The sequence below is a fragment of the Artibeus jamaicensis genome, unplaced genomic scaffold (assembly GCF_021234435.1).
Source record: "Artibeus jamaicensis isolate MK-2021 breed Jamaican fruit bat unplaced genomic scaffold, CSHL_Jam_final contig_387, whole genome shotgun sequence".
Classification (NCBI taxonomy): domain Eukaryota; kingdom Metazoa; phylum Chordata; class Mammalia; order Chiroptera; family Phyllostomidae; genus Artibeus; species Artibeus jamaicensis.
In genome coordinates, this window is record NW_026521812.1 from 1,684,759 (window position 1) to 1,709,558 (window position 24,800).

At 38.1% G+C, this 24,800-nt stretch overlaps 1 protein-coding gene across 2 annotated transcripts in view; it reads left to right on the top strand.

The window, feature by feature from the left end:
* The window catches only part of MAP3K5 (mitogen-activated protein kinase kinase kinase 5), a 175,895-nt gene that overhangs the window by 92,387 nt on the left and 58,708 nt on the right, over positions 1-24,800 (top strand). For both annotated transcript variants that reach the window (XM_053664821.1, XM_053664820.1), the window contains exons 9-13: positions 5,788-5,947; positions 7,824-7,977; positions 14,121-14,228; positions 21,066-21,115; positions 23,790-23,885. In XM_053664821.1, coding sequence (XP_053520796.1) covers positions 5,788-5,947; positions 7,824-7,977; positions 14,121-14,228; positions 21,066-21,115; positions 23,790-23,885 — 568 coding nt within the window. The remainder of the gene's footprint in view (positions 1-5,787; positions 5,948-7,823; positions 7,978-14,120; positions 14,229-21,065; positions 21,116-23,789; positions 23,886-24,800) is intronic.

A 24,800-nucleotide genomic window follows, 5' to 3' on the forward strand; every position in this document is an offset into this window, starting at 1 on the left:
GGATTGACCTACCTAAAGTTAATTTTTATATTGTAAAATAGCACTAAAGGGATCGTCAAAGAAAACCAGGTTGACTAAATAATTTAGTAGTCTAATATAAAACATTAATATTATGTAATAAAAATAAGATTAACTAATTAATAGCATATTTGGTATATTTTGAAGATATAATTTAAAAAGCATTTTAAATGTCTAAACACATTTTTCAGTACTTTCTGTATTCTCCCATTGCTTCTCTTGGACCCTTTAAAACATGTAAATTAGTCTGAATTACTGAATTTTTATACTAATTAGATTTTTCTGTATGAAATCCTTTTTTTACATGCATTTTGATATTTTGACTTATTTATTTAGACAGGGTAAACAATTAAAAATTAAGATGTCATAAGATGATCACTAAACCTGAAGCCTTCTAAACATTATCTTAAGACCTCTAATGTAAGACATAATTCTTAACTACATTGCTGCTTGATAACTTTTAATTCTTGTTGTGTTTGTTTGAGGTTGTGACTAATTGCTTTACGAAGTGCTTTACTATCCCAATTTTTGAAAACTCATTGATGTTTTTAAACTACTTAAAACTGTGATTTAATAACATGGACTAACATCTTACATTTTCATCCTGTTTTCAGCTTCACAAGCTTTAGAATTAATATTCAAACTTTAGCTAAATTGAAGATCATTCTCTCATGTTCAGTGGGTTTTTTAAAGTATTACACTTTATGGGAGAGAGTCAGAGTAATAGGTTGGGGTCTCCTACAGTAATGATGATAGAATTAAAAATTCATACAAACCACTATTTGAATCTCATTTTGAGCGAGCAATAAAAATAAAATTTGTATTACTGAATATAAAAAATCTATGAATCTATAAAGATAATCAAGAAGAAATCAAAACAGAAACAAAATTCATCACCAAGCCCGAATCAACTCATCTGTTATCTATGCAGGCGACGACTTCTCAGAACATTGGAAAGGATAAGGAAAAATTAAGTATGTTTTGTTCATTTTAAATACATACTATAGTTCATCCAGTTGATGAGATAAAGCTCATCTTCAGGCAGACTATATACTAAACGTATTTTGTTCAGGAGAATGTATTCTTCAAAAGAATGAATGATAAAACTGATAATGAAAGGGATGTGGAAATAAGGATTTTGGCAAAGATCAGTGAAAATGTTTATTTGTGAAAAAGTTTATAATTGCATATTTACATGATGCCAAAGCTCACTCACATGCAGATTGCTTATTAGTTGCAAAGGAGCAGTTGATACATCTGCATTCCCTCCAGGTGTCGGGCTGTCAGTGATCCAACTAGCATCCTTAGTGAGATGGCTCCGTGCGGTCCTTCTGATGTGGTGAATGTGGAGTAAACAGCAACTCCCGTGAAATAGTCTCACCAAACATGTTTAGCCTGAATCTTAGATCTAACGTCCAGTTAATAGGAATCACAGTGTCTAGAGAAATAAATCAGACACCATTGTGAAGGGCCATCAGATAGTCCTAGAATGTGAGGACATTCCAGAAGGCAGCCCTCCTTGGCTCTTTAAAAAATCAATGTCATTGTCTTGACCAGCATGGCTTATTTGGTTTGGCATTGTCCTGCAAAGCAAAAGATCCCTGGTTCAGTTCCCTGTCAGGACACTTTCCTGGGTTATAGGCTTGGTCCCCAGTCATAAAGAGGCAACCAATTGATGTTTTTCTCTCACATTAATGTTTCTCTCCCTCCCTTTCTCCCTCCTTTACCCTCTCTCTGGAATCAGTAAAAGAAAAAAAATTTAAAGATCAATGTCATAGAAAAAAGTATGGGTGGATTGGTTACATTAAATTAGAGTGCACAACATAAAAAACAAATGTGATTAGTAATTCTCAATTAGATCTTGCTTTGAAACAAAAAAGCTATAAGAGACATTTGGGGAACTATCAGAGAATTTGAATTAGGACCAGATATGAGGTAATACTAAGGAATTGTTATTTGTTAGGTGCAGTGATTGAATAGGAGAACTTTTTAGTTAATGCTGCAACAGTTAAGGGTGAAATGTCATGATGTCTGTAATTTAATTTGAAATGGTACAACCAAAACATTCAGGGGGATGAAGCAATAGCAAAAAGTTAGCAATCATTGAAAATATAGCCCTTCATTGTAATACTTTTTTCTCCTTTCATGCATGTTTGTAATTCTCCATACCAGAAAATTGAAATGGAAAGAATCTAATCTCCACTATTTATGGAGGCTGTATGACCTTAGACAGGTTTTCAAGGTCCCTGAGCTCTTTTTTCCCTACTGCAAAAAGGAGATAATCTGTCATTCATTGTGTGGTTGTATGGATGGAAAATCGTATTCCCAGTGTGCTTTGCATTGTGCCGGGCATCTAATGAGTTGGTCAGTAAAGGCTCTGTTTCCTACCTTCCTCCTTTAAAGAGGCTTTAAATCTAATAGTAGCTCCAAGTTGTAAATCTGTGGTAAAACTAAACTATTAAAAAGCCTTCAGTTCTTAGAAGCCAACCAATTCTGATTATAGCACTTTCTGTTTAAAATGCCTAAATAGACAATTGAATCTTGATATTTGAAGTAGTAATGACTTCTTCAAATATCAGGTGATACTTGAAGAAGCAGTGTTCATTGCTTGTAAATTTAGTCAGATTTTTTTAATCTTCACCTGAGGCTATGTTTTATTGATTTTAGGGAGAGAAACATTAGTCAGTTGCCTTCATACATGCCCCAACTGGGGATCGAACCTACAATGTAGGTATGTGCCCTGACCAGAATGGAACCCACAACCTTTTGGTATAGTGTACAGGACTATACTCCAACCAACTAAGCCAAGCAGCTAGGGCTGGCCAGAATTTTTTTTAAGAAAAATATACTGTTGGTAAGGTCGTGGTAAAAAATATATAATTGTACATCAGTAATAGTGCTTTAGCAATTTGGGCCTATGAATCAAGAGCCTTAAAAATGTTGTTGCCTAGCACCAAGTATATAATGCTACTTCTAAGACTTGTTCCTATGGAAATGATTCTTAAATATGGAAAAATATGTTATGTACTAAGATGTTTATTCCTGTATTCCTTCAGGGGGGAGTTCCTAAATATAACCAATTAAAGCTGTGTTCTTAACTACATACCTAAAAGATGACTATCTTCATGTAGAAACAGTTTTCATACATCGTGTAGAAAAAGCATAAAAGTTAATTCACAAAAGAAGTGCAAACATGAAAGTCAATTTCAATGGTTAAAAAAAGGCAGTGTTGTTGTTTTTTTCTCCACCAGATTGGTAAAGATGAAAGAACATGGTAGTGTCCATAATTGGGAAAGGTGTGGACAAGAGATTACTCTCAGGTGCCACTAGTGAAAATGTAAAATGGTGCAGCATTTCTAAGGAGAATCTGGTAAAATGCATCAAAACTTAAAATGGGCACATCTTCTGCACCTAATAATCCAGGATTAGGACTTGATGATAAAGAAATCATTGAAAAGGTACACAAAGCTATGTGTACAAGAATGTTTATAGTAATAAAAAACAATTATCAGCTACATTTAGCTAGTTAAACTGTGGCATAGCCATATGCCAAAATGCTATTTGCTGTAAAAACAGCATTTTGTCTAAATGCTGAATGAGTTAGTGTCATGATTATGTGCTAGACCTATGCCAAGGCCAGAATGAACTTCTGGCAATCAAAAGTAAATCTGAATTTTATTTAAAATCTATTATTGTATCCCCTTTACTATTAAACACTTTCTTAGTTCCTATTTAAATGTTTGACCTGATTTGCTGCTAGCTCAGACCTCGGCTCATAGTTCTGCATGTGAGAAAGAGACATAGTAAGAGATACTCACTTTCAACTGTGATCGGTAGAGACATGTTTTTTACATCTCGTTTTTCCCACACACTTTCTTCTTTCCTTTGTATTCATTATATTTTTCATTAGGCCCAGATAGGAGGTCATGGATATGGTTGCATATACATGTGTAATTATTTTATCTCATAAAATTTGAAGATTACAATGCTGTTTTCTTTTTAACATCACAAAATGTAAAGAATGGACCTTTTCATGAAACACTCATGACTTAAGTGGAATTATATAATAAAAAGCCTAAAGTTTTAAAAATATTATTTGTTAAAGTATAATTTTCAAAATATAAAATTTCATAACTCATGAAATACAAAATGGACACATGTAAGAGATTTTAGTTAATTGATATTGAAACAGTAAGAGGATATGTCCAGTTCAAAGAGCATTTAAGAAATAAGACTATTTATAGATAATTTAACAAAGAGATGTTAGTATAAGATTTCTGAGTTTGATTTAAAAAAAAACTAGTCTATGTTCAACAGGTCATAATCTTAGGGATTATCTGTTTTACTAGACAGAAATTATTGAGTTGGCCAAAAAGTCTGTATGGCTTTTTCCATATAATAGAAGACATATCTTTCATTTTTACAAATAACTTTATTGATTTGGGTATTTTGAGTATGTTGGCTGTCTCCTGTGTGATATAACATTGGTTATTCTCAATTAACGTCTTGATTTGATTGCTATCAATTTCAACCAGTTTACCGACCGTGGGGCATCATCCAGTGAGAAATCTCCAGCATGAAACTTCACAAACCACTTTTGACACATTTGATCAGTCTCAGCACCTTCTCCGTACACTACACAGACCTTTTTTAGTGTTTTGGTTATGTTTTTGCATTTCTTGAAATAGTAAAGCATAATATGCTAAAAATGTGTATTTTGTTCCCTCTTCAATATTAAAATGACTGCCCAAAATTTCACCATATCATGCTCCTATGAAGACTCTCCCAATACAATCTAACAAAATTATTTTGAATGAAGTTAAAGACCACTAAGCACTACTAGAGCCATCTTTCAGCAAAAACCAAACTTTTGCATCTCTATTGAACAAAAACCCACAAGTTAGTAAGTAAACTTCTCTGAGATCTTTAGTAAATAGTGAGGTGAACTAACTGAACTTTCTATAGACAGTCCTTAAGTGAACATACCTTGATATGATATTGAAGTGACTCATTGAACCTGTTTATTTTACTCCCAAATCTCAGATAATCTCCCCAACAGTTTTGGATGTTAATAGCACTAAACAATTCTGCAAGGACATAATCTTTTTAGACAAAATAATTAAAATGCAAAAATAATACTAGGCAGAGTAGAGATGAAAATTTTAATGAAATGCAAAGAACACAGAAGAACCAAAACAATATAGAGAAGAACAAATTTGGAGGATTTACATTACTTGATTTCAAGTGTTGTTACAAAGCACTAGTAATCAAGAGAGTATAATATGTTTGTTTCCTTCACTTATATAATTATTATTAATTTTGTAGCATTTTGCCATTGCAAAATATATATACTGTATGCATTTGTACTTCAACTGACTGATAGAATTGAGCATATTTTCCTTTCATGTACCTGAAGAATCTGTGGTATAATAAGGGAGCAAAGTAGGTTACACAGCAAGGCATTTGATGTTATTATCTTATAATTTTTGCATATACAGAGATACATAAAAATTCTGCAATGATGTACATCAAAGTGACAGTGGTAGTTATTTTGGGGTTTTAAAGTTAATGGGTTTCACTTTCTTCTATGTACCTTTATGATTAGTTTGACAATTATTACAAAGAATTTAAACCCCTTTTATAATCAGAAACTTAGCACAGCTATTTTAATCTGAAAGGAAGAATGAAGACTTCATTTTGCTTTTTAGTAAAAAGTCAGCTCTGCCTAGCTGTTGTGTGTTTGTAATGTACTTCCTATCCATCTTCTAGGAGTGAAGCTTAGCAGCCTTCTTGGTAAAAAGGGAAACTTGGAAAAACTCCAGAGCTACTGGGAAGTTGGATTTTTCCTGGGGGCCAGTGTTCTAGCCAATGACCACATGAGAGTCATTCAGGCATCTGAGAAGCTTTTTAAACTGAAGACACCAGCATGGTAATAAACTGTTATGTTTTTATACAGTCGTTTTTCATAATCAGCTCCTGTCTCTTTTTTCCACATTGTCATATTTGTGAACTGACAAGTAAATTATTTTATTTGCTTTAAGAATAAAATGCAGAATCTCAAGGGGGGAAAGTGATGTTCGTAAGTAAATTGTGTCAAATATGGGTTCTGATGCCTCACACGTCACACCTCCAGGTCTAATCAGCAGGTTCGCAGTTTCCACCTCGGCCTCCCAGGCCTCTGCTGCAAACACAAGCCATTTGTTTCCTTTATGATCTAATCTCAGTTTTGGAATAACCGTTCTTTTACTTAGGGCTTACTGACACATTTGGGTGTTTTCTGTATATATGTATGTTTTTCTAATTTCAAATTGTTCTTGGCATGCACCCGAGTCTCATCATTTTGTATGTGGTAATTGAAGAGAGGAAAACGAAATCCCATCTGCATTTAGGACTGTTTTGGAAAATAGTGCTGTTACCATGCATCACATGTAATCACCAGCCATTAGGTATAAAGATTTTTAGAGGTTAACAGTGATGCTGAGAAAGACGTAAAGCTGCTCAGAGCCCAGGACAGTGACTTGTTTTCCTCGAAGGGAAGCATTTAAGGACACATCCAACATGGCGGGCCTCATAGCTTCCTAAAGGATTTTCTCACTTTCAGCAAATCCTCCCCGGCATCACTCCCACTGTGATCTTTCTAAAATGCCTGGCTGACCTTTCCCCTCCACTGGGATCCTTGAATCAATATAGTTCAGTGGCACCTCACCATTAAAGGATAAAGTCCATTTCCTTGGCTTGGCAAACAAGGTTTCCCCTTAGTCATTGCAACCTCAGCTTCTGTCATACCCCACTGCTCTCTGTTCAGAACGAACATGCCACGCTGCGGCTTCAGGCGCTTGTGTCTCAGCACCCACGGACAGTGCCCCTCCCAGTGCCCGTCTCCACGTGGGGAACACTCGTAAATTACATCTGCTCATAACCCTGACCTATAACCCTTCCCCACACCCAGAGAGAAGTCCGTGGATATCGTAGCATATGCATGTGTGATTATTTCATCTCATGACAGCTTCTTCCCTGTTTCTGCATTCTCTAGTTATATCTCTATGATACTGGCCATATGACTTTTGTTATTTGTTATTTCCTTGTGGTACTCATTCTGATCATAGAGGAGGTCGAGACTGAACCATGGGTACAAAGAGGTTTGTTTTAGGTCTCCTGGCTTCTGTTGACAAGAAAAGTGGCATTACTTTATGCAGTAGTAACAACCATGAAATGATGCCTTTAATTTCTATTAATTCAATGTTAGCTTTCATGTTTATAGTTTACAAAATGCCTGCATACCCATTATCTCATATAATTAATCTTGTTTCTTGTTTTTTCTAGAAACAAGACTCTTTTTGTGGGGGCACCAGCTTTCTTACCAGATTTGGGGATATTTGTATAAGCTGAGTTGCTTCAGGCAAAGTAATGATCTCTTACAAAGGGTCTATTTAGAAAAACTTTCTTAAGGAAGTATATTTGAAAGAAAATGCATTAATCATTTCCTCGAACAGAATATAGGCATTATTTTAAAAGTTATGTGGTCAGTAAATGTATCATCCAGTCCAAGTTATTCAAGCCCTCTAAAGCCTAAGTTTCCTCATCTGTCAAATGGATATAAACCAGCCTGCTTTGTTGAATTTTTGTGAGACTTAAATGAGATGACATGTGAAAGTCCATGACATGTAAGAAATAATGAGTAATGTTTGGTGGATCTGAATGCATCATTTTTATGCCATATTGACATTTGCAGAGTCAGACTGCGATACATGGGAACAGATAGTTCTAAATCTGCCTCTTATGTGTTTATATCTTTTAATGTTTAGGTACCTCAGGTCTATTGTGGAGACCATTTTGATCTATAAACATTTTGTGAAAGTGACAACAGAGCAGCCCGTGGACATACAGGAGCTCATGGACTTCTGGATGGACTTCCTGGTCGAGGCCACAAAGACAGATGTTACTGTAGTTAGGTTTCCAGTGAGTACTCTGCATTTAACGTAACTCTAATTATAGTTCAAGTTTGCTTCTTTTATTTAAAGTATATCTTGCACTGTGGTTGTAACAGTTCTATATGCTAATATTCCTGTTCTAAAACAATGGCGATATGGTTAATACATTCTTTTCTGCACATTGGTTTGCTTTAGCTAACTTTTTATTTTTTCTAAAGATTTTATTTATTTATTTTCAGAGAGAGGGGAAGGAAGGGAGAAAGAGAGGGTAAGAAACATTGATATGAGAGAGAAACATAAATTGGCTGCCTCTCCCAATAGGGGACCTGGCCTGCAACCCAGGCACATGCCTTGACTAGGAATCAAACCTGCAACCTTTCGTTTCACAGGCCAGTGCCCAGTCCACTGAGCCACACCAGCCAGAACTGCTTTAGCTAACTTTTTTAAATAACTTCTCAAACTCAAAGAAATTAGATACACTTTTATGTTTTGCCATGGTATTTGGTAGTTTCTTTCAGTAAGCTGTAAAGTGTGCTTTCCCAAGAAAATATTGTCTCTTAGTTGAGTAAGTCAGGATATCTCTTCAGACCAGACAGATGGGTATGTTTAATTCAAACCGCAGTCTTGTTGATGTCGTCATGAATCTCAGTTGCCATCATTGTGGTGAAAAGTGTCAGACTCACTTGCCTTGTTATTCTTCCATCCCCACCACTCATGGGAGTCAGGGTTAGATGTAGGATCCACAGTCACTCTCTACAATGCTTTACATTGTGGGAAATGACGACTTGTAGATTTCGATCTGCAACTCATTTTGGCTGGTCTCTATCAAACTGAATATATTTAAATGTATAATAGACACACACACACTTTAAAAGACATACTGCTCATCTTCTCAGGGGTGCCGTCCCCCTCCTGATAGCTCTCACAATAGTGTCTAAAGCACTATGGTTTTAACATCCAGTGTAAGAGTCACTGGCCACTCACTGTGTTCATGCCAGTAAATCTCTTCCCCCATCAAAGTGATGCTTTGAGATGAGAGAGGTCACATCCCTCTCTCTGAGTCGCAGTCTCAATCTTCCATAACCAGAGGGGATGGCCCCTCTCAATTCTTTTCACAAAATCCTGTTTTCTAGTTGATGTTGATAGTATTATCTGTTTGATTTAATTAAATCCATTGCTGGCATGAACAGGCTTTCTTTACTCTTGCTTCCAGAAGCTTTAAACGCAGCAGGGCCTTTCGTTGAAAAGCCTTTCAAACTACAACACTTCACTTTATTTTCTGTTCGAGATTATGTGTAGCTAGGAGAATACTTATCTCAGAGTGAGCTGGCAGCTGGCCTTGCTGGCGCCTGGCGGCAGTAAACACGGTGGTGAGAGCAGACAGCACAGGCCTGGAGTATTTAATCGACTGTTGACTTGATCGACTAGAAAATTAGCTGTGAGAGGCAACCACTCCTGTTCGCTTTTCTGAGCTGATTTAAGTTAGCTCCGTGTGGATTAGTCTGTCGTAATGTGGATGCAAAAAAGTAAAACCTGAAAATGTGAGGAGAGAAGTTAGCAGAATATAAGTATATAGTCAAAGTGAGAGGTTTTCTTTCTTGCTAGAAAGGGACCTATAAACCAAAAAGGCAAATATTGACCAATTTGACTTCATTAAAAATTCAAATTTTTATTCAGTAAATGACACCATAAACACGGAAAATGCCAGACAGGGAGAGAATATTTAATACTAATTTTTCAAAATGATCAATTTGCCTAATAATGCAGAAAAAAACCCCAACCATCTCTGAATTTACAGAGGCAAAAGGAAAAGAAAAATGAGCAAATCATGGGAAGAGAAAATTTTACTGAGTAGTCAAAAAACAAAGGAAATTAAAACGAACCACCAGTGTACCTGTGCTATTTTGCACGTATGCACATGCATCTGCAAGACGGATTCCCAGAGGTGGAGCTGATGCATGTTGCTGCGCTGCCCTCGGGGGGTCTCTAGCATTGCACACGCCCACCATCCACGTGTGAGGCGACTGCTTTTCCAGACTCTCTACCAAAAGTGTGTTATCAGAGTTATACCTCTGCTAAACTTGCCGATGACGAACTCTGCATTGGGGTAGCTTCACCTAGTGTTTCTCTCACCACATGTGAGGTTGGGCACAGGATTGCACTCATGTGTTTCAAAGACCACTCAGTGATTTAAAAGGGAAAACAGGATTTGTTGCCACGATTTAAAAATAAAGAGTTGGACCTTCAGTGCTGTGATAGACTAAATGGTATTGGTATTGCTACAGATACCTATAAAATCTAGACGATACATGTAAAACAGCTGTTTGGAGTCACGAAACAGCAGTTACCACAGTACTACGATTCTTGGGGTTGAGGTCTTGAGTTGAGTCCCACCTTTACCCACTAGTTTTTCCCTGGGGTCATGTTTCTGGCTGAAGCCCGAGGAGGCGGAACCTGGCAGGGAGGAGTGGCATTCTCACTGGGCAGAGCAGGCAGGTGTCAATGCTTGGGGCTTTAAAGCAGCTGGAATGTTAGGGGCAGGCCGTTAGGAGAGGGGGTGCCTTGAAGAGTGAAACCCAGGATTCTGCCTGGCTTTTTCAGATAGTGTGAACAAATGGCAAGCAGGTTGTGCATAAACACTATTATACATCCCAGTCGTTGACTAAAACTGGCTTTCATATGAGACCTACGTGGCTTAAATACACCTTACTGAAGTAAGTTCCCTCGCTGTATTTAGGGATCATGACCCTAGTGGCAAAGGCATCTTTGAAATGTGAAAGCTGGGAAGATGCTCTAGAGCTTAAACCATGCAAGGATAAGGTGTAGGACTTTGAGCCAGGCTAGAAGGATGAGACCTTGCTGAACACCCCAAGCCCTGAGTTGAGACACAGAAACCCACACCCCAGGAGTAAGGGCAAAACCAAAACAGACCCACCCTAACAAAACCAGGATAAAACTGAACCCTGATAGGATCGATGTGATATGCTGATAATTTAACTGCTAACTAGGAGAAAAATCTCAGGAAAGATACAATTCAGAGCATCTGCGGTATAATTCTGATGTAGTCAAAGATTGCTAGACATGCTAAAAAGCAGGAGAAGGTGACTGATAATGAAGAGCTAAGACCACCAACAGAGGCAGACCCAGAGGTGACATGTTGGAGATACCAGATAAGGACTTCAGATAACAGTTACTATGTAAAGAAGAGGAAAAGATAGGCAAAACTGATGAAAAAGGGAGGGTATTTTGACTGAAAAATATACCCTTAAAGTTTATTTGAAGAATCAAGTGAGAAATCAGGAGAATTCACATAAAATTCCAGATTTTCAACTGCTTAAAAAAATGAGCCCTGGCTGGTATAGCTCAGTGGATTGAGCTCGGGCCTGCGAACCAGACAATCACGGTTCTATTCCCAGTCAGGGCACATGCCTGGTTGCAGGCTGGTTCCCTGCAGGCCAGTTCCCAGCAGGGGACGCATGAAAGGCAACCATACATTGATGTTTCTCTCCCTCTCTCCTTCCCTTCCCCTCTAAAGATAAATAAATAATTTTTTTTTAATGAAAGCAGTTGGCAATTTGTGACTGCGTACTCCAAAAGCAACAGTCTACTGAGCCAACTAGCTGCTGTCATTCAAAAGGTTGATTATAGTCCCATTCTTCCTGCTTCATTCATTTACCTTCCCTACCAGGCCCATTCCCTGCAGTCATTGGAGTTCACTTGGAGTTCACTACCTATGTTCCACTGCATAGACAAAGGCCAGCTTTTAGTACCTGTGTAACTATATCTGTCATTGTAACTTGCCATGTCCTTGGTAGCATCTTCTGTGGCTCACAGTAGGTCTTGATTGGGGTGGTGACATGATCCTTCTCTTGAAGTGGCTCTTACTAAAACACACGTGACTTACACTACAACATATTTAATTTGATTGTCTCCATTCATCCCACTACCATATCCAATCTCATTCCTCCAAGAAAAACTGTTGACTCTGGGCAACAGAAAGCAGATGACAAAAGTTCTTTTGGAAATGATTTGAATAGTTCCATTGTTTATTATAATTTAGGTTCAGTTCCATTTATTACTTTTTTTCACCTATTTTCTGTATATATTTCCTTCCAACATTAAAAAGTTAAGTGCCATCCGCCCATCGTCTAATGTGAGATGAGAGGAAGTGGAGTGTGGTAATGCAGCTAAAGTCGACTTTTTTATAGTTCATAGGCTCTGCTGTCTCCCACCCCGGCTGCAGATATGTGAGATTAGCAGCTGACTGTAGTGTTAACCAGTATGGAAGACTAGAGACTGAAAGCAAGAATGCGTGTACTCTCACACGAGTTGAATCTTGATGGTTTTGTCAAATTGCCTCTTCTTTTTTGTCTTTTCAGCTTTTCTGTGACATCCAAATTTGTGCTACAAATTCCTCATATTTTGTCATTTCAAGGACAGATCAAAGGGCTTTAGACAGTGGTAACTACAACCAGTGTTTATTCCCTATCTCAAGGCAGGAACACATAGTTCAGATTTTATCTATTACAAATACCCGAGACAACAATAAACAAACAACGTAAGATGACAGGAGAGAACCTGGTGCTGTGCTTTCTGATGTTAAATAACACTATTTGTCCCCTGTAATTAGGGGACAAGGTGTATTGTCAGTGCAGTGACTTGGATGCTATTTTGGGAGGGGAACCCACCTTTTACTCCCTATTCCTCATTTTAATTGCACAAGCACTGGAATACTGAGATTTGATAGCACTATTTCTGCAAACTTTAGATTAAAAATTTATTTTTGTTATTAACCAGTACCACTTAACTCTTCTGTTGATTGGAATTTGGACCTTAATTCACCTGGTATGTCCCTGATTCAGAATACGTTCCCCTCTGGGCTCTTAGTGTGTTTGTTTTTTGGTATGTTCTATCTTATATTTGTAGCTAGAGCCTGACCAAGAATTCTTTATGCCCTTAAAATTTTCATAGAAAAAAGAAAATTTTGTTTTCTAGTACCCTTTCTCTAGTTCTCTGTACTTTAACTTAAATCAATTTACTGTTAAGATAAGTTTATCATAAAATAAATACATTGTGTTTGCAGTGTATGGCTGAGTCAGTTTTTAACCCAGATTCCTGTTTAGCATGCACTGTAGATTATAACATGCTGTGAATTCTTGGTTGCCAGAGCCCTCTGAAGGTTTTTCCTCCACTTTCTCTTAGTAAACCTTGCTTAATAAGAGATCAGTTCTAAAAGGCAATTATTTTGAGTTTTAAGCTGTGGAGCAGAAAAAAACATTTAAGTTTCTCTGCAAATTATGGATCAGCTTTCTTTCTATTATTTTTAACATTCCTAATTAAGTCTGCGTAGGAAATTTGAGCTAGGCAGGTGCCTTTAAACTCCTGTACAAATAGATAACAGTAGCAGCACCTTTGAAATAATGGCATGTATAATAATGTATAGTATTTTAATGTTGCTTGCTCCTAAAATGAGATATTAGTAGTAATGTAATACATCATGCAGTCCTTCAGTGGTGATTCTCGGCCTGCTTATTACCACATACCCCTCATGTATCTCCAAAACGGGAGCAGGTTTTATTTTTTCTTTTTTCTATCACAAGGCTAAACATATCATTACTAAAGGTACCAGTTGTATTGTAAAGGCAGTATAAAAATATTTCTATTTCATACAGCTATGTCCACTTTTTGGTTTATATATAAACTCTTTTAATATTAACTAAAATCATTTCTCAATCTATTTACATGGGTATGAAAACCATACATCTATGTGACATTATATATATGGAATATTTTCTTTTCTTATTATAGAATTTGTTTTACCACATTTCTGCCTTTCTTTGACATTTATATTCATAGAAAAATAATATGTATTGCCCCCCCAAAATAAAAGCTTTTAAAAAGTACCACCAGTAGACTTCTCGGGCCAAACCAATTCATGGACTTCAGAAATGTGCTCCCAATTTCTATAGCAATAAAAGGTGATGTATTATTAGAACTTACAGTAATTGTATTATATCATAAAATATGCAAAGGGCAATAGTCAGAATTTTAAATGCTTTACTCTAGCAATGGACCCAGAACTTCCTCCAGTAATCAGTGCTGTGTTGATAATGTCAGCTCTGTGTGGTTTGAGTCTTAAGTCACTGATATTAATTTTTTTATGTTTTCAAGGTGTTAATATTAGAACCAACCAAGATATATCAACCTTCATATTTGTCTATCAACAATGAAGTTGAGGAAAAGACAATCTCTATTTGGCACGTGCTGCCTGATGACGAGGTAAGTTGTGCAGTTATTAAGTCAAGAGTATTAACAGTGAGGACTGCACAGCTTCCAGCATTTATGTATTCCAGCAAATATCTGTATTAGTGAAGAAGAAAGAGCTTGACTATATGTGTCCTAGCATAAATACATCCTGTAATACAAAATTTGTTAAATTGGGGTTATGGATTTTAATTCATTTAATAAAATATAATTAAGCTATTTGGATTTTTATCACAGATGACATAAGTATCCAAAGTGCACTTTAAATTGGAATATTTGTTTTATAAATTTATGCTGTAAATTTATTAATTCTAGGAAGCCTGTTTGAATAACACTGCTTCTAGTATTGTACTAGTATGATTATGGTTATCATGACATCTTGGCAATTTGAATATCTAAGTAACTGCTAAATCTCAGATTAGCCACTGGCTCTGCATGGCTGTGCTGCCTCTGGTGTCCAGAGGGATCTTGAACACTCTCATTTCTCCTCACAACAATCATGTGGATAACCCTTTCCACTTCTGTGTTCCATCAGTTTTAATTCATGTACAAATCATCCCACCATTTTTAACAAATAGAAACTTTTCAGGACCTGAGTCTAGTCCACAGGATAAACCACAGAAATGAGAGCAGCGTCATGGCAAAGCAGTTTTGTGGGGTTCTTTCGTAATTGTTTTCCAAAGTTCCCTTATAATGTTCCCTAGTATCCATGCACTCAACAAATACTTATTGACCACTTACTCTGTGACAGGCACTGCCAGACCCTGTGAGGCACAAGGAAGCAGATGTGCACAAAATAAGCAAAAATCCTGCCATCATGGTGCTGACCTGGAAAGGGGAAACTAAAGCAGAAAAGAGAATCAGAAAGTACGCTCAGGGCTGTGGGGTTGCAGTTTTTAAATATATGGGCTTTGAGTCAACAGACTTGGTTTCAAATCCTAACACGGCCCTTGGACACTGTGGCTTTTACAAGCTGCAGTGTGCCTTTTCTTTAGTTCTCACCCAAGGATATTTTTATTGATTTATGAGAGAGAGAGAGAGAGAGAGAAACATTGATGTGAGAGAGAAACACTGATCCGTTGCCTCCCATATGCGCCCCCACTGGGGATCAAACCCGCAGCCTTTTGATGTACAGCCTGAGGTTCCAAACAGCTGAGCCACCCGGCTGGGACCAAGCTGCAGTGTCCTTATTCATAGAATGGGGTAATAATAATATCCACCTCAAACAGTATTGCAGAGCCTGGCATATAATAAATGCTTAATGAATTTTAACGACAGTAACAACAGTAGCAATAATAAAATTGCAGTTGCACACATATGAACTAAACCCTAATGTCCAGACCCCAGAACACCAGGACTGTTCAGCTCTCTAGATGACGTGGCAGCAGTCATTTGGGTGGTGGTTTGTGTTATAGTAGGGAACTGGGATATTGTGAGTTATCATAAGGAACATATATATTTGATCTGAGTCCCCATTTCTGGCACAGAGCTCCTAAAACTCTTTGAAACTTTGTAAATGCTGAGAGCCATAAAGGTGGCTTTTGCTATGTTAATGAGGTGACTTTTGGAGACACCTAAGGAAGAGGCCTTGTTGCTGGAGAACCAAGCCCGTGCAGTGGTCCCCAACCTTTCTGGCAGCAGGGACTGGTTTCGTGGAAGGCAGTTTTCCCACGGGGAGTGGGAGGGTGGGAGGGGAGGCAGTAAGTGAAGCTCAGGTGGCAATGCCAGCGAAGTGCCACTCACCCACTGCTCACTTGCATGCAGCCCAGTTCCCAACAGGCCACACACTGGTACCCCCAGTCCATGGCCTGGGGGTTGGGGACCCATGGATTAGACAGTTGGAACTTGCGGTCCCACCCTCTGACCTTAGGGAGGGGAGAGGAGCTGGTGATTGAATCACCAGTGGCCAGAGATTGAATCAGTCATGCCTGTGTAATGAAGCCTCTGTAAAAACCCTTGAAAACTGGGTCCAAGAGCTTCCAGGTTGGGGAACAGGTGGAGATGTAGGTAGATAGACCGTCTGCAGAGGGTACAGGACCTCCGGGCCCCTTCCCACGTGCCTTGCCCTACTCCTGTCTTCCATCTGGCTGTTCCTGAGTTATAGCCCTTTCTAATAATTTAGTAATCTCACAATAAATGGTTTTCTGAGGTCTGTAACCTGATCTAGCAAATTAATCAAACTCAGGGAAGGAGTCATTGAAAGTTCAGATCTATAGCTGCTGTGATGGCATTATTCCAAGTATAATTATCCAGTAAAAAGATTAGTAATAACTAATAAAACTGTCGGTTTACATGCTGTTAACATTGTTTTTAAAGTGCACAGTGTTTTATCTACATTATTTTTAAGTGTATGCCTGCATGTTTGCACAAGCAGAAGTAGTCACCCAGTTGAAACTACAAAAACTAAAAGAGGTTAGGAAAGGTGAACATTATTATCTGGGAGAGGAGATTTTTCAAAGGCTTGGTTGGAAAGAACAAGGTTATCCAAGGACACTTGGAAACAGAATGGGGTGAAGGAGTTAGCAAGGCTCCAGAAAATGAGTGGAGAGCCAGAAGTATTTGGAGACAGAACAGAAGCCAGAGATTTTTGGAAAATGAGTACTGTTTCTAGCTTGTTGTCACTATTTTTCCTTTCTGGAAGTTCTTCATTTAATCAAGTTAGCCTCGTACTGATTGTCTGAGGTTTTGTGACAGTTGTAGAGACAATTTTCACGTGGTGCTAAGAAATAAACACACTGGGCTATCAGTCAGTGCATTAAGAAGGGTTACAAATTGTGCTGTGAATTGTCTTTTTTTCCTACCATCTTTTGATCAAAAATAATTTCCGCATTTGCATTGTGCTCATTTCCAATTACCTTTAGTGCCAAAAATTCTCCTTGTTCAAAAATTTAAGCTTTCGTGAATCAATTAATTTCTATTTTAGATTTACCAATTTCTTTGCAAACTCTAGTTTTATCCATAGTGTATTCATTGCCACTGCTATTTTCTGTTTTTAAAAATAGAAGTGATTGGAATGAGAACATGCAATAAAAATAAGATCATTTTGTTATTATTGTCAGCTTAAAACAGCTAATAACTATAATTAACAGATAAGCAACAGGTTTAATTTCTTATGTTAAACAGGAAATGGATTGTTTCTGTCATCAACTGTTTATTTTCTTTTTCTAAAAGTAGAATAACAGAGAATGTTGCTTTTTATCTATCACATTTTTTCTTTACTCACTTCCTCTCTCAATGTTTTCATTCTAAATGTGGAATGAACAGTTACATGAACTAGTTCATGAGTACCAGACCTTTCTAGAAGGTACCGAGCCATATAGTTTAAAAAATAAATACATTTACTGAAGAAGATACAAGATACAAGAAACATTGTACATAGGACAGTGATGCCTCAGTCCCCTTCAAAGTAGGTGCCTCGAGCCCTCACACAGTTCTTCCAAATGCCACTAGCTGCCCTGTTGTATTTTCCTGAATCTCGTCAATGGTCTGAAATCTCTTCCCTTTCAAAGGCCGTTTTAATTTTGGGAAAAGTCAGAAGTCACAGGGTCCAAATCTGGGCTGTAGTGAAGCTGAGTCACCTGGGTGATCTGATGTCTCACCAAAAAACTCTGCATAAGACATGATGCATGAGTGAGCACGTTGTCGTGATGAAGCTGCCAATCACCAGTTGCCCATAGCTGCAGCCTTCTGAATCACCCACAGAGTTTCCACAGAGGACTGTTCAAGCTTAATACAAAATTTGATGCAGATTCATAGCTCTTCTCAGTAAGTAGAACGTGATGGCCACACAGTTCACATGCTCGCTCATTGCTCACGCATGCACATTCCAGTCCACTCTCTGGCTGCCAGGTCACATCGATGTTGCGTAACTGTTCTCGTTATATTAGCAATGGCTGGGCTTTTTCCAGACAGATACTTCATTTTGCAACTTTTAAAACTTTAAGATCATTACACCAATTCCCAAGAGTTCAGGGACTCTACAATATAGAGAGTTACTCTACATTGAGGGGCAAAAATTAATTGAAGTCCAGGGAAGTGGGTTTGGCTGGGGTCGGCGGGGGGAAGACAATGCAGACAACTGTAACTGAACAACAATAAAGTGATTTTTAGAAAAATTAATTGAAATCCAATCTTTTAACTCTTCTCCCTTTGTTCAATAGGTGGTTACTGCTTAAAATAAATTAGTACTTGATGAAAGTCTGTACATGTGCATGAAAGAAAAACCTAGATCGAGGGACAGAGAAGTTATTTGCAAGATATTTTAAATGGTTGTCATTTAAGATTCCCGTCCTTCTGGGTTTGATGTGTAAGTTCTCCTGACCTAGCTGGTGGCTTCTCAGGAAGGCACCTAGAGGAGTACTAAGCTCCGGCCCATGGCCATTCAGAGAAGACCCAGGAAATTTATGAGGGGAATATGTTTACCTCAAACTCTCAATTTTGATGATATGATGTTCTCATCCTTCAGGGATACTTTTAGCTACAAAACTCCCAACTAAAATAAGGAAATGTTATCTCATATTACAAGAACTTCCAAGGTGGGTTCATTCTTGGGATGATTTCAGGGCTTGACAGTGTCAGAATTCTGAGTTGCATTCTCTGTATGCTCTTGGCTTTTTACTTAGGGCCTTAAATAGCAGCTCCAAGCCTCAATTCCCAGAGACCACATCCAAAGGAGGAGGGCCAGGTCCTTCCCCTTATACAAAAAGTTGTATCACATGACTGCCTAAACCAATCACCAGCAAGAAAAATAGACTTAACCATGGCTGATTTAGACTAATCAATTTCACCATCCCTAAGCATTGCCACCTAAACCTGAACAAAATTTATTTTTTGTTGCAAAGAAGGTAAGGAAGAGCTGTTGCCTAGGGAACCAAGAGTGTCTGCCAAGGGTAACTCCTGCCACCTTAGCTCAATATTAACTCCTAATCCCTAGCTGGAGCACGGAATCTGAAACTAACCATTTCCTAGAAAATGGCATGTGTGCTGATGAAATAAGATTGAATGTTGGTTTGGGGCTTTGGGGGATTAAATATCACTCCAGCTCTGCTTTGGGGTCCCTTTTCCTCTGATGCCCACACAGGTCCCAGGAACCTTTACCTCACCTGTTGGCCTTGTAGCTCACCAGCACTTCAGTGTGGAGAGCCCACTAGCGAGGGAGTGGGAGGAGGCCTTGTTCCAGATCACTTCATCTTACTCGGGCCCTGGGCTTTACAGAATGTTTCCTGGCAGCACTTGAACCTTTCAGGAAACTAACATTCTGAAAATGCTTTACCAGTTTCCTGCAAAACCAGCCCAATCAACCAGGGAAATCTCTCCTTGGCCACTCCCAGGACAGGGCTGATGGAAGATAGATTTTACCAGTGCCGTCTTGGTGGTGTTCACTAGTCACTGTGTTCAGTTGCAGGTTTGCACTCACCCCCGCTCCTGATCCTGGGGGTAGCCTTAGAAAGAAACTGAGTTGCAGCTGTGTGCACGTTGTATGCAGGTTAACAGCTGTAGCTCCTGGGTCACCTATACTTAGGTCTCCTGAGGCCAACAAGCTTTAGGAGCAACTTTCAAATTACCAGCTAAAGGTGTAGGCTGCTATTTTAATTTAACTCCTTGTGCACTCCGGTTATGAGAACCACATTCCAGGAGCACCTTTTTGTGGTCTCCACATTCCCTGGGCTTCATGCTCAACAATGTTTGTTCTGTGATAACTCAGGCCACATCCCCGTGACCTGATGAATGTGCATTGAAACTAGTTTTTTAGTAAATGTGCCTCAGGCTTGAGAGGATCTGTTTTTTAAGTTGTACGGTCCTAGCAAAGAAATAGTTGCTATGAATATAAATTGTGGCTTTTTGAGTTGCTTCAACCAAAAGGAGAGTTCTGGGCCACATCAGAACTCTCATTACCCGCTTCACTGGCTCAGCCCCGACCTCAACTTCCTGGCAGTATTTTAAGTTGGTGGGAAGAGCTTGTTTCCCTAGCTGTTTTATATTTAAAGCATTGACTTGCAATCAGAATGACTCCTGTACGGTATTTGCTAAACTTGGACACATGTAGCAACAACTTTACTTCTACAAAAATGTTTGTTATTTATTCTATATCATTGTCAGACATTTTTATAGGGAATGTGATCCACCCTGTAATTTATTTAGTTTAGAGACATGCATTTAATACTAATTTTAACTTAGCTTTAATAATAAATTTAAGTAATAAATTACCACAGTTTTTTTTCCATCTTGACCTTGCAGATCACCCATGTTTATCAAATGCTGATCAGTTTTTATGTTCAAACTTTACTAGTATATTAAGTCTCACATGAATTAGGTAACAGCACACTGTAACTGTGGTGGATGTTATATACATGCATAATTGCTGTGTCGTGTTCTTAAGAAATAAAGCCTCCATTTAGTTAAAAAAAACTTAGAGATAATTCAGAACTACTTATCTTTAAAAACTTGTAGAGATTTTATTCATTAATGTTGTTCTTTTTCCACAAAGAAATACTGTTTGACTATAATAATTGAATTACCTTAATCACTGGCTTTTTTTACTTTAAAAATTAATGCACAACAGTTATTAAGTTAATCTGCCAAAAATAAAATTATAGAAGTTAATGAGACTAATTTTCCTATGCTCTCTTAGAGCTGTTCTCTTGAAATACAGAAATTATTACGTAAATATCACCCTTGTGGCTTGAGAATGAATTGCAGTTTCCATCCAGATAATTTGTTCATGAAGAATTATACATGAGGAAAAATTGCCCTGTGTGTCTTATTAAAAAATAATAAAACAAAATTATTGCTTTTGTGTTATTTTAATTTGGATAACCAAACATTTTTTGTTGTTCTTTCCCTGTATTCTAGAATGGTATACATGAGTGGAATTTCAGTGCTGCTTCTGTCAGGGGAGTGAGGTAAGTTTCCTTGGTGCATTTCATTTTCTTGGGAGACATTTTTCTGGACAATGAATATGTTATATGGGACTTGTAGTTATGATTTGAAAATGCATGCCCTGGCTGGTATGACTCAGTGGATTGGGCACCAGCCTGCTAACCAAAGGGTCACTGATTCAGTTCCCAGTCAGGGCACATGCCTGGGTTGTAGGACAGGTCCCCAGTGGGGGAGCGTGAGGGGACTGATCTCTCCTTACCAAAATGTCTTCTACCAGATTGTGTCCTGTGGCTAATATTGATGGGGTGGGAGGAAAAGGAATTCATTAAAAAAGGAGAAAAACCTCATCCTGGGATCACCATTAATGAAGTGTTCTGGGATTAGAGTGACTCACTTCAGTTTGGTTTAGGTGTGACATTGCCATCATAATAACATTGGCTCAGGAAATACCATTTCCTGGGATTTAGAAATGAGGGTTGTTTTTTCCCCAGAGTCCAAAGCCACCAATTAAATATTTAAATACTCATTCTATAGACACTCAGCAATGCTAGACCAGCTATTGCAAGTTTTAAACTATTATTAGTTGTGGTTACTACTTTTTCTCCCCACATAGTGGAAATGAAGAAAAACAGGTTTCTAAAGGCCAGATATGCAGTGCTCTGTTGCTTCAGGCATAATAGTAATTGCTTTTGTGGGAGCATGAACTGGTGGAGCTGTGTTGTTGGAGTTTGCCTGGTAATACCACCTGTTACCTTATGGATGACCTGAACAGAAGCTAAGTAGGGTTATGGATTGATGTGTTATATATCCTTCCAATATATGCCTTCTCAAGTAAAGCTTTATTCTCTTCATATTTAATTTTTAAAGCAGGCCATTAGTAAAGCACTCATTCATAGCTGTATTTTTAAGCAATCCACTTAGTATGGTAAACATAAATTTCACTTTATCTTATCTATTTTCTAATGAATTAATTTTCTTTTAACTAGATATAACATCACTCCATAACCTTTCTTGCAGTTTATGACATTTACCTAGAATGCTTACATGAGGCTACTGCTGGTTTATATGTTGGGAAATTTGAGTCCCAGTGTGTGGCTTCAAAGAGAGCTAACTTATTCTTGCCTTTATCCTCTATAAAGAGATGACAAAGTATAGAAGAAAATCTGACTAAATTAGCAGTTTGCCTCACATCACCTCAGAACTTTCTCATATTAGTTATTGGGCATTTATTGAGCACCAGCTATATGTCAAATGTTAAGTCCTATTCCATAACAATACAAAAAATACTGCCCTGACTGGTATAGCTCAGTGGATTGAGCATGGGCCTGCAAAACAGATGATTGCGGTTCGATTCCCAGTCAGGGCACATGCCTGGGTTGCAGGCCAGTTCCTAGTGGGGAACACACAAGAGGCAACCATACATTGATATTTCTCTCCCTTTCTTCTTCCCTTCCCCTCTAACAATAAACAAATAATTTTTAAAAAGAATACAAAAAATACTAGGACCTCAGGTCTGCTCTCTGAGAGCTCTAGGTCCAGCATGGGAACAGACACGTAACTACTAATGACAGTGCAGTGTGGGATGAACAATGACTGAACTGTGTTCAAAAAACAGAGGTGCAAATAGGTCTTCCTATTTCAGGTAGAAGTAGAAAAGGGAGTAAGACCTAAGCATGGCCTTAAATAATCAGTAGAATTTCTTTATAATATGCATTCTACATTGAAGGAATAGCAGATGCAAAGGCATAATATAGGGATTGACAAACTGCAGCCCACAGGCCAAATATGGCCCACTGCCTGTTTTTGTAAATAAAGTTTTATTGGAACTCAGCCATGTTCATTGTGTATTGTCTAAGGCTGATCCAACAGCAAAAATTGAGTAATTTGGCCCGCAAAACCTGAAATATTTACTCTCTGGCCCATTACAGAATCTATTTGCCAACCCGTGGCATAAAACAGCCGGGCCTGACTGGTAATCTCAAAATCCTTGTCATTGCTGTGAAGGGAACCGCTTGCTGAGTCCAACCCAAGTGCTGCTCCACGTTGCTTCATTCCTCTTAAATCTCTACGACTAACAAGATGCTTTTACTGCCTCCCACGCATTGCCCTTCTAGCTTTGGAAGCATTTTGTTGTTCTACAGATCTCAGAGAACCAGATTCACCAAGGCCAGTCAGCCAGCCAGTTGGTCCTTAGGCTTTTCCTCCCCACACACAGGTCAGTGGTATAGAAGGCAGCACCCCTTTCCTGTGCTACGTCGGAGGGACACACAGCTTCTTCATCTCTGCCACACCCCAGAGCAGCTCTGTCTGCGGATAGGAGCAGGAAGACAGTTCTCAGAAAGTTAAATACTTTTAGTATTGTGGTACAGGAAATAATACTTTTTATTAAACTAAATAATTTTTAGTTCTTCCAGCACAGTTGTCTGCATTCCCCCACACTACTCCCCCGCATCCCAGCCACCCCCACCTCACTCCCCTGAATCCACCCACCTTGGTTTTGTCCATGTGTCCTTTATAGTTGTTCCTGAAAACCCTTCTTCCCACTCTCCCCATACTTTTTAAAGTACCTTTTTAAACTTTTTGTAATAAACAACATTGATTTCATAATTAGGATCACATATAAAATAGTATTTATTTTCATGACAGTACCTGGAAGTATTGGCATTATCCCTGAATAATTCTTTCTGTTTGTTTCAGTATTTCTAAATTTGAAGAACGATGCTGTTTTCTTTATGTGCTTCACAATTCTGATGATTTCCAAATCTATTTCTGTACCGAACTTCATTGTAAAAAGTACGTATGAGTAATGGTTGGTGTGAAAAAGACTGTTCTTGCCTGATCACTATTTTTTTAATTAATGAGTGGAACATGTAGCTCTTGCAAAGAATTCATGGCTATGTGGTTACATATATATTTCCTTTGGGCTAATATTTTATAACTCTGTGGTGTATTTATCAGAGAATTTGGGGGCTCCCTTTAGTAAATCAAGTTTTCTCTTAGTTATTATTTGTTTTTCTCAGACAAATACTAAGACTTACCAGTTAATCGCCAAATATTATGCCTCATTTTAAAAATGCACACTTATTATATGACTACCAAAATTTCCATTCCTGAAGTCCTTGGAATAACCTCACCATGGTCTACAACAGTGGCTCTGTTCATATTAGAAACAACTGGAGAGATTTAAAAAGTGCCTGGGCCCCACCCAGACTAGTTATATTGGGTTTTCTGGTGAAGGCGCTGCCTGAATTAAGAGCCAGGAATTTGATCTACACCAATAACAGGGAACCCGGAACTCTATGGACTGCATTGGGTATATTTCTCTTGGGCTAATCATTTAGCACTTCATGTTCCCTTAGAATGCGTGACTGACTGTGGGGACCTAGAGAAGTGACTGACAGTTTAGAAACAAAGTGAGCCTACAAGCCAGCTTGGACTTAAAATTTTGCTGGGAGTTGTTCTCCTTCAAATGATTACTATTCGAGCCTAATGCCAGTGACTGGCATGCTACTGCAGTGTGTAGTCAGTGTTTGTTTAATCCACAATTATTGGCTAGAGTTTTATCTTTATTATTGTAAAATGTAAAGACTTGGAAATAAGAAAGAATTTTTAGCACATGTGTGGTTTCCTTTTTACTAAAAGGCCATTGATTTGCTTCTATAATTACAGCTAAGATTTATGGAGTGCTTACCCCAGTCTTAATATCTA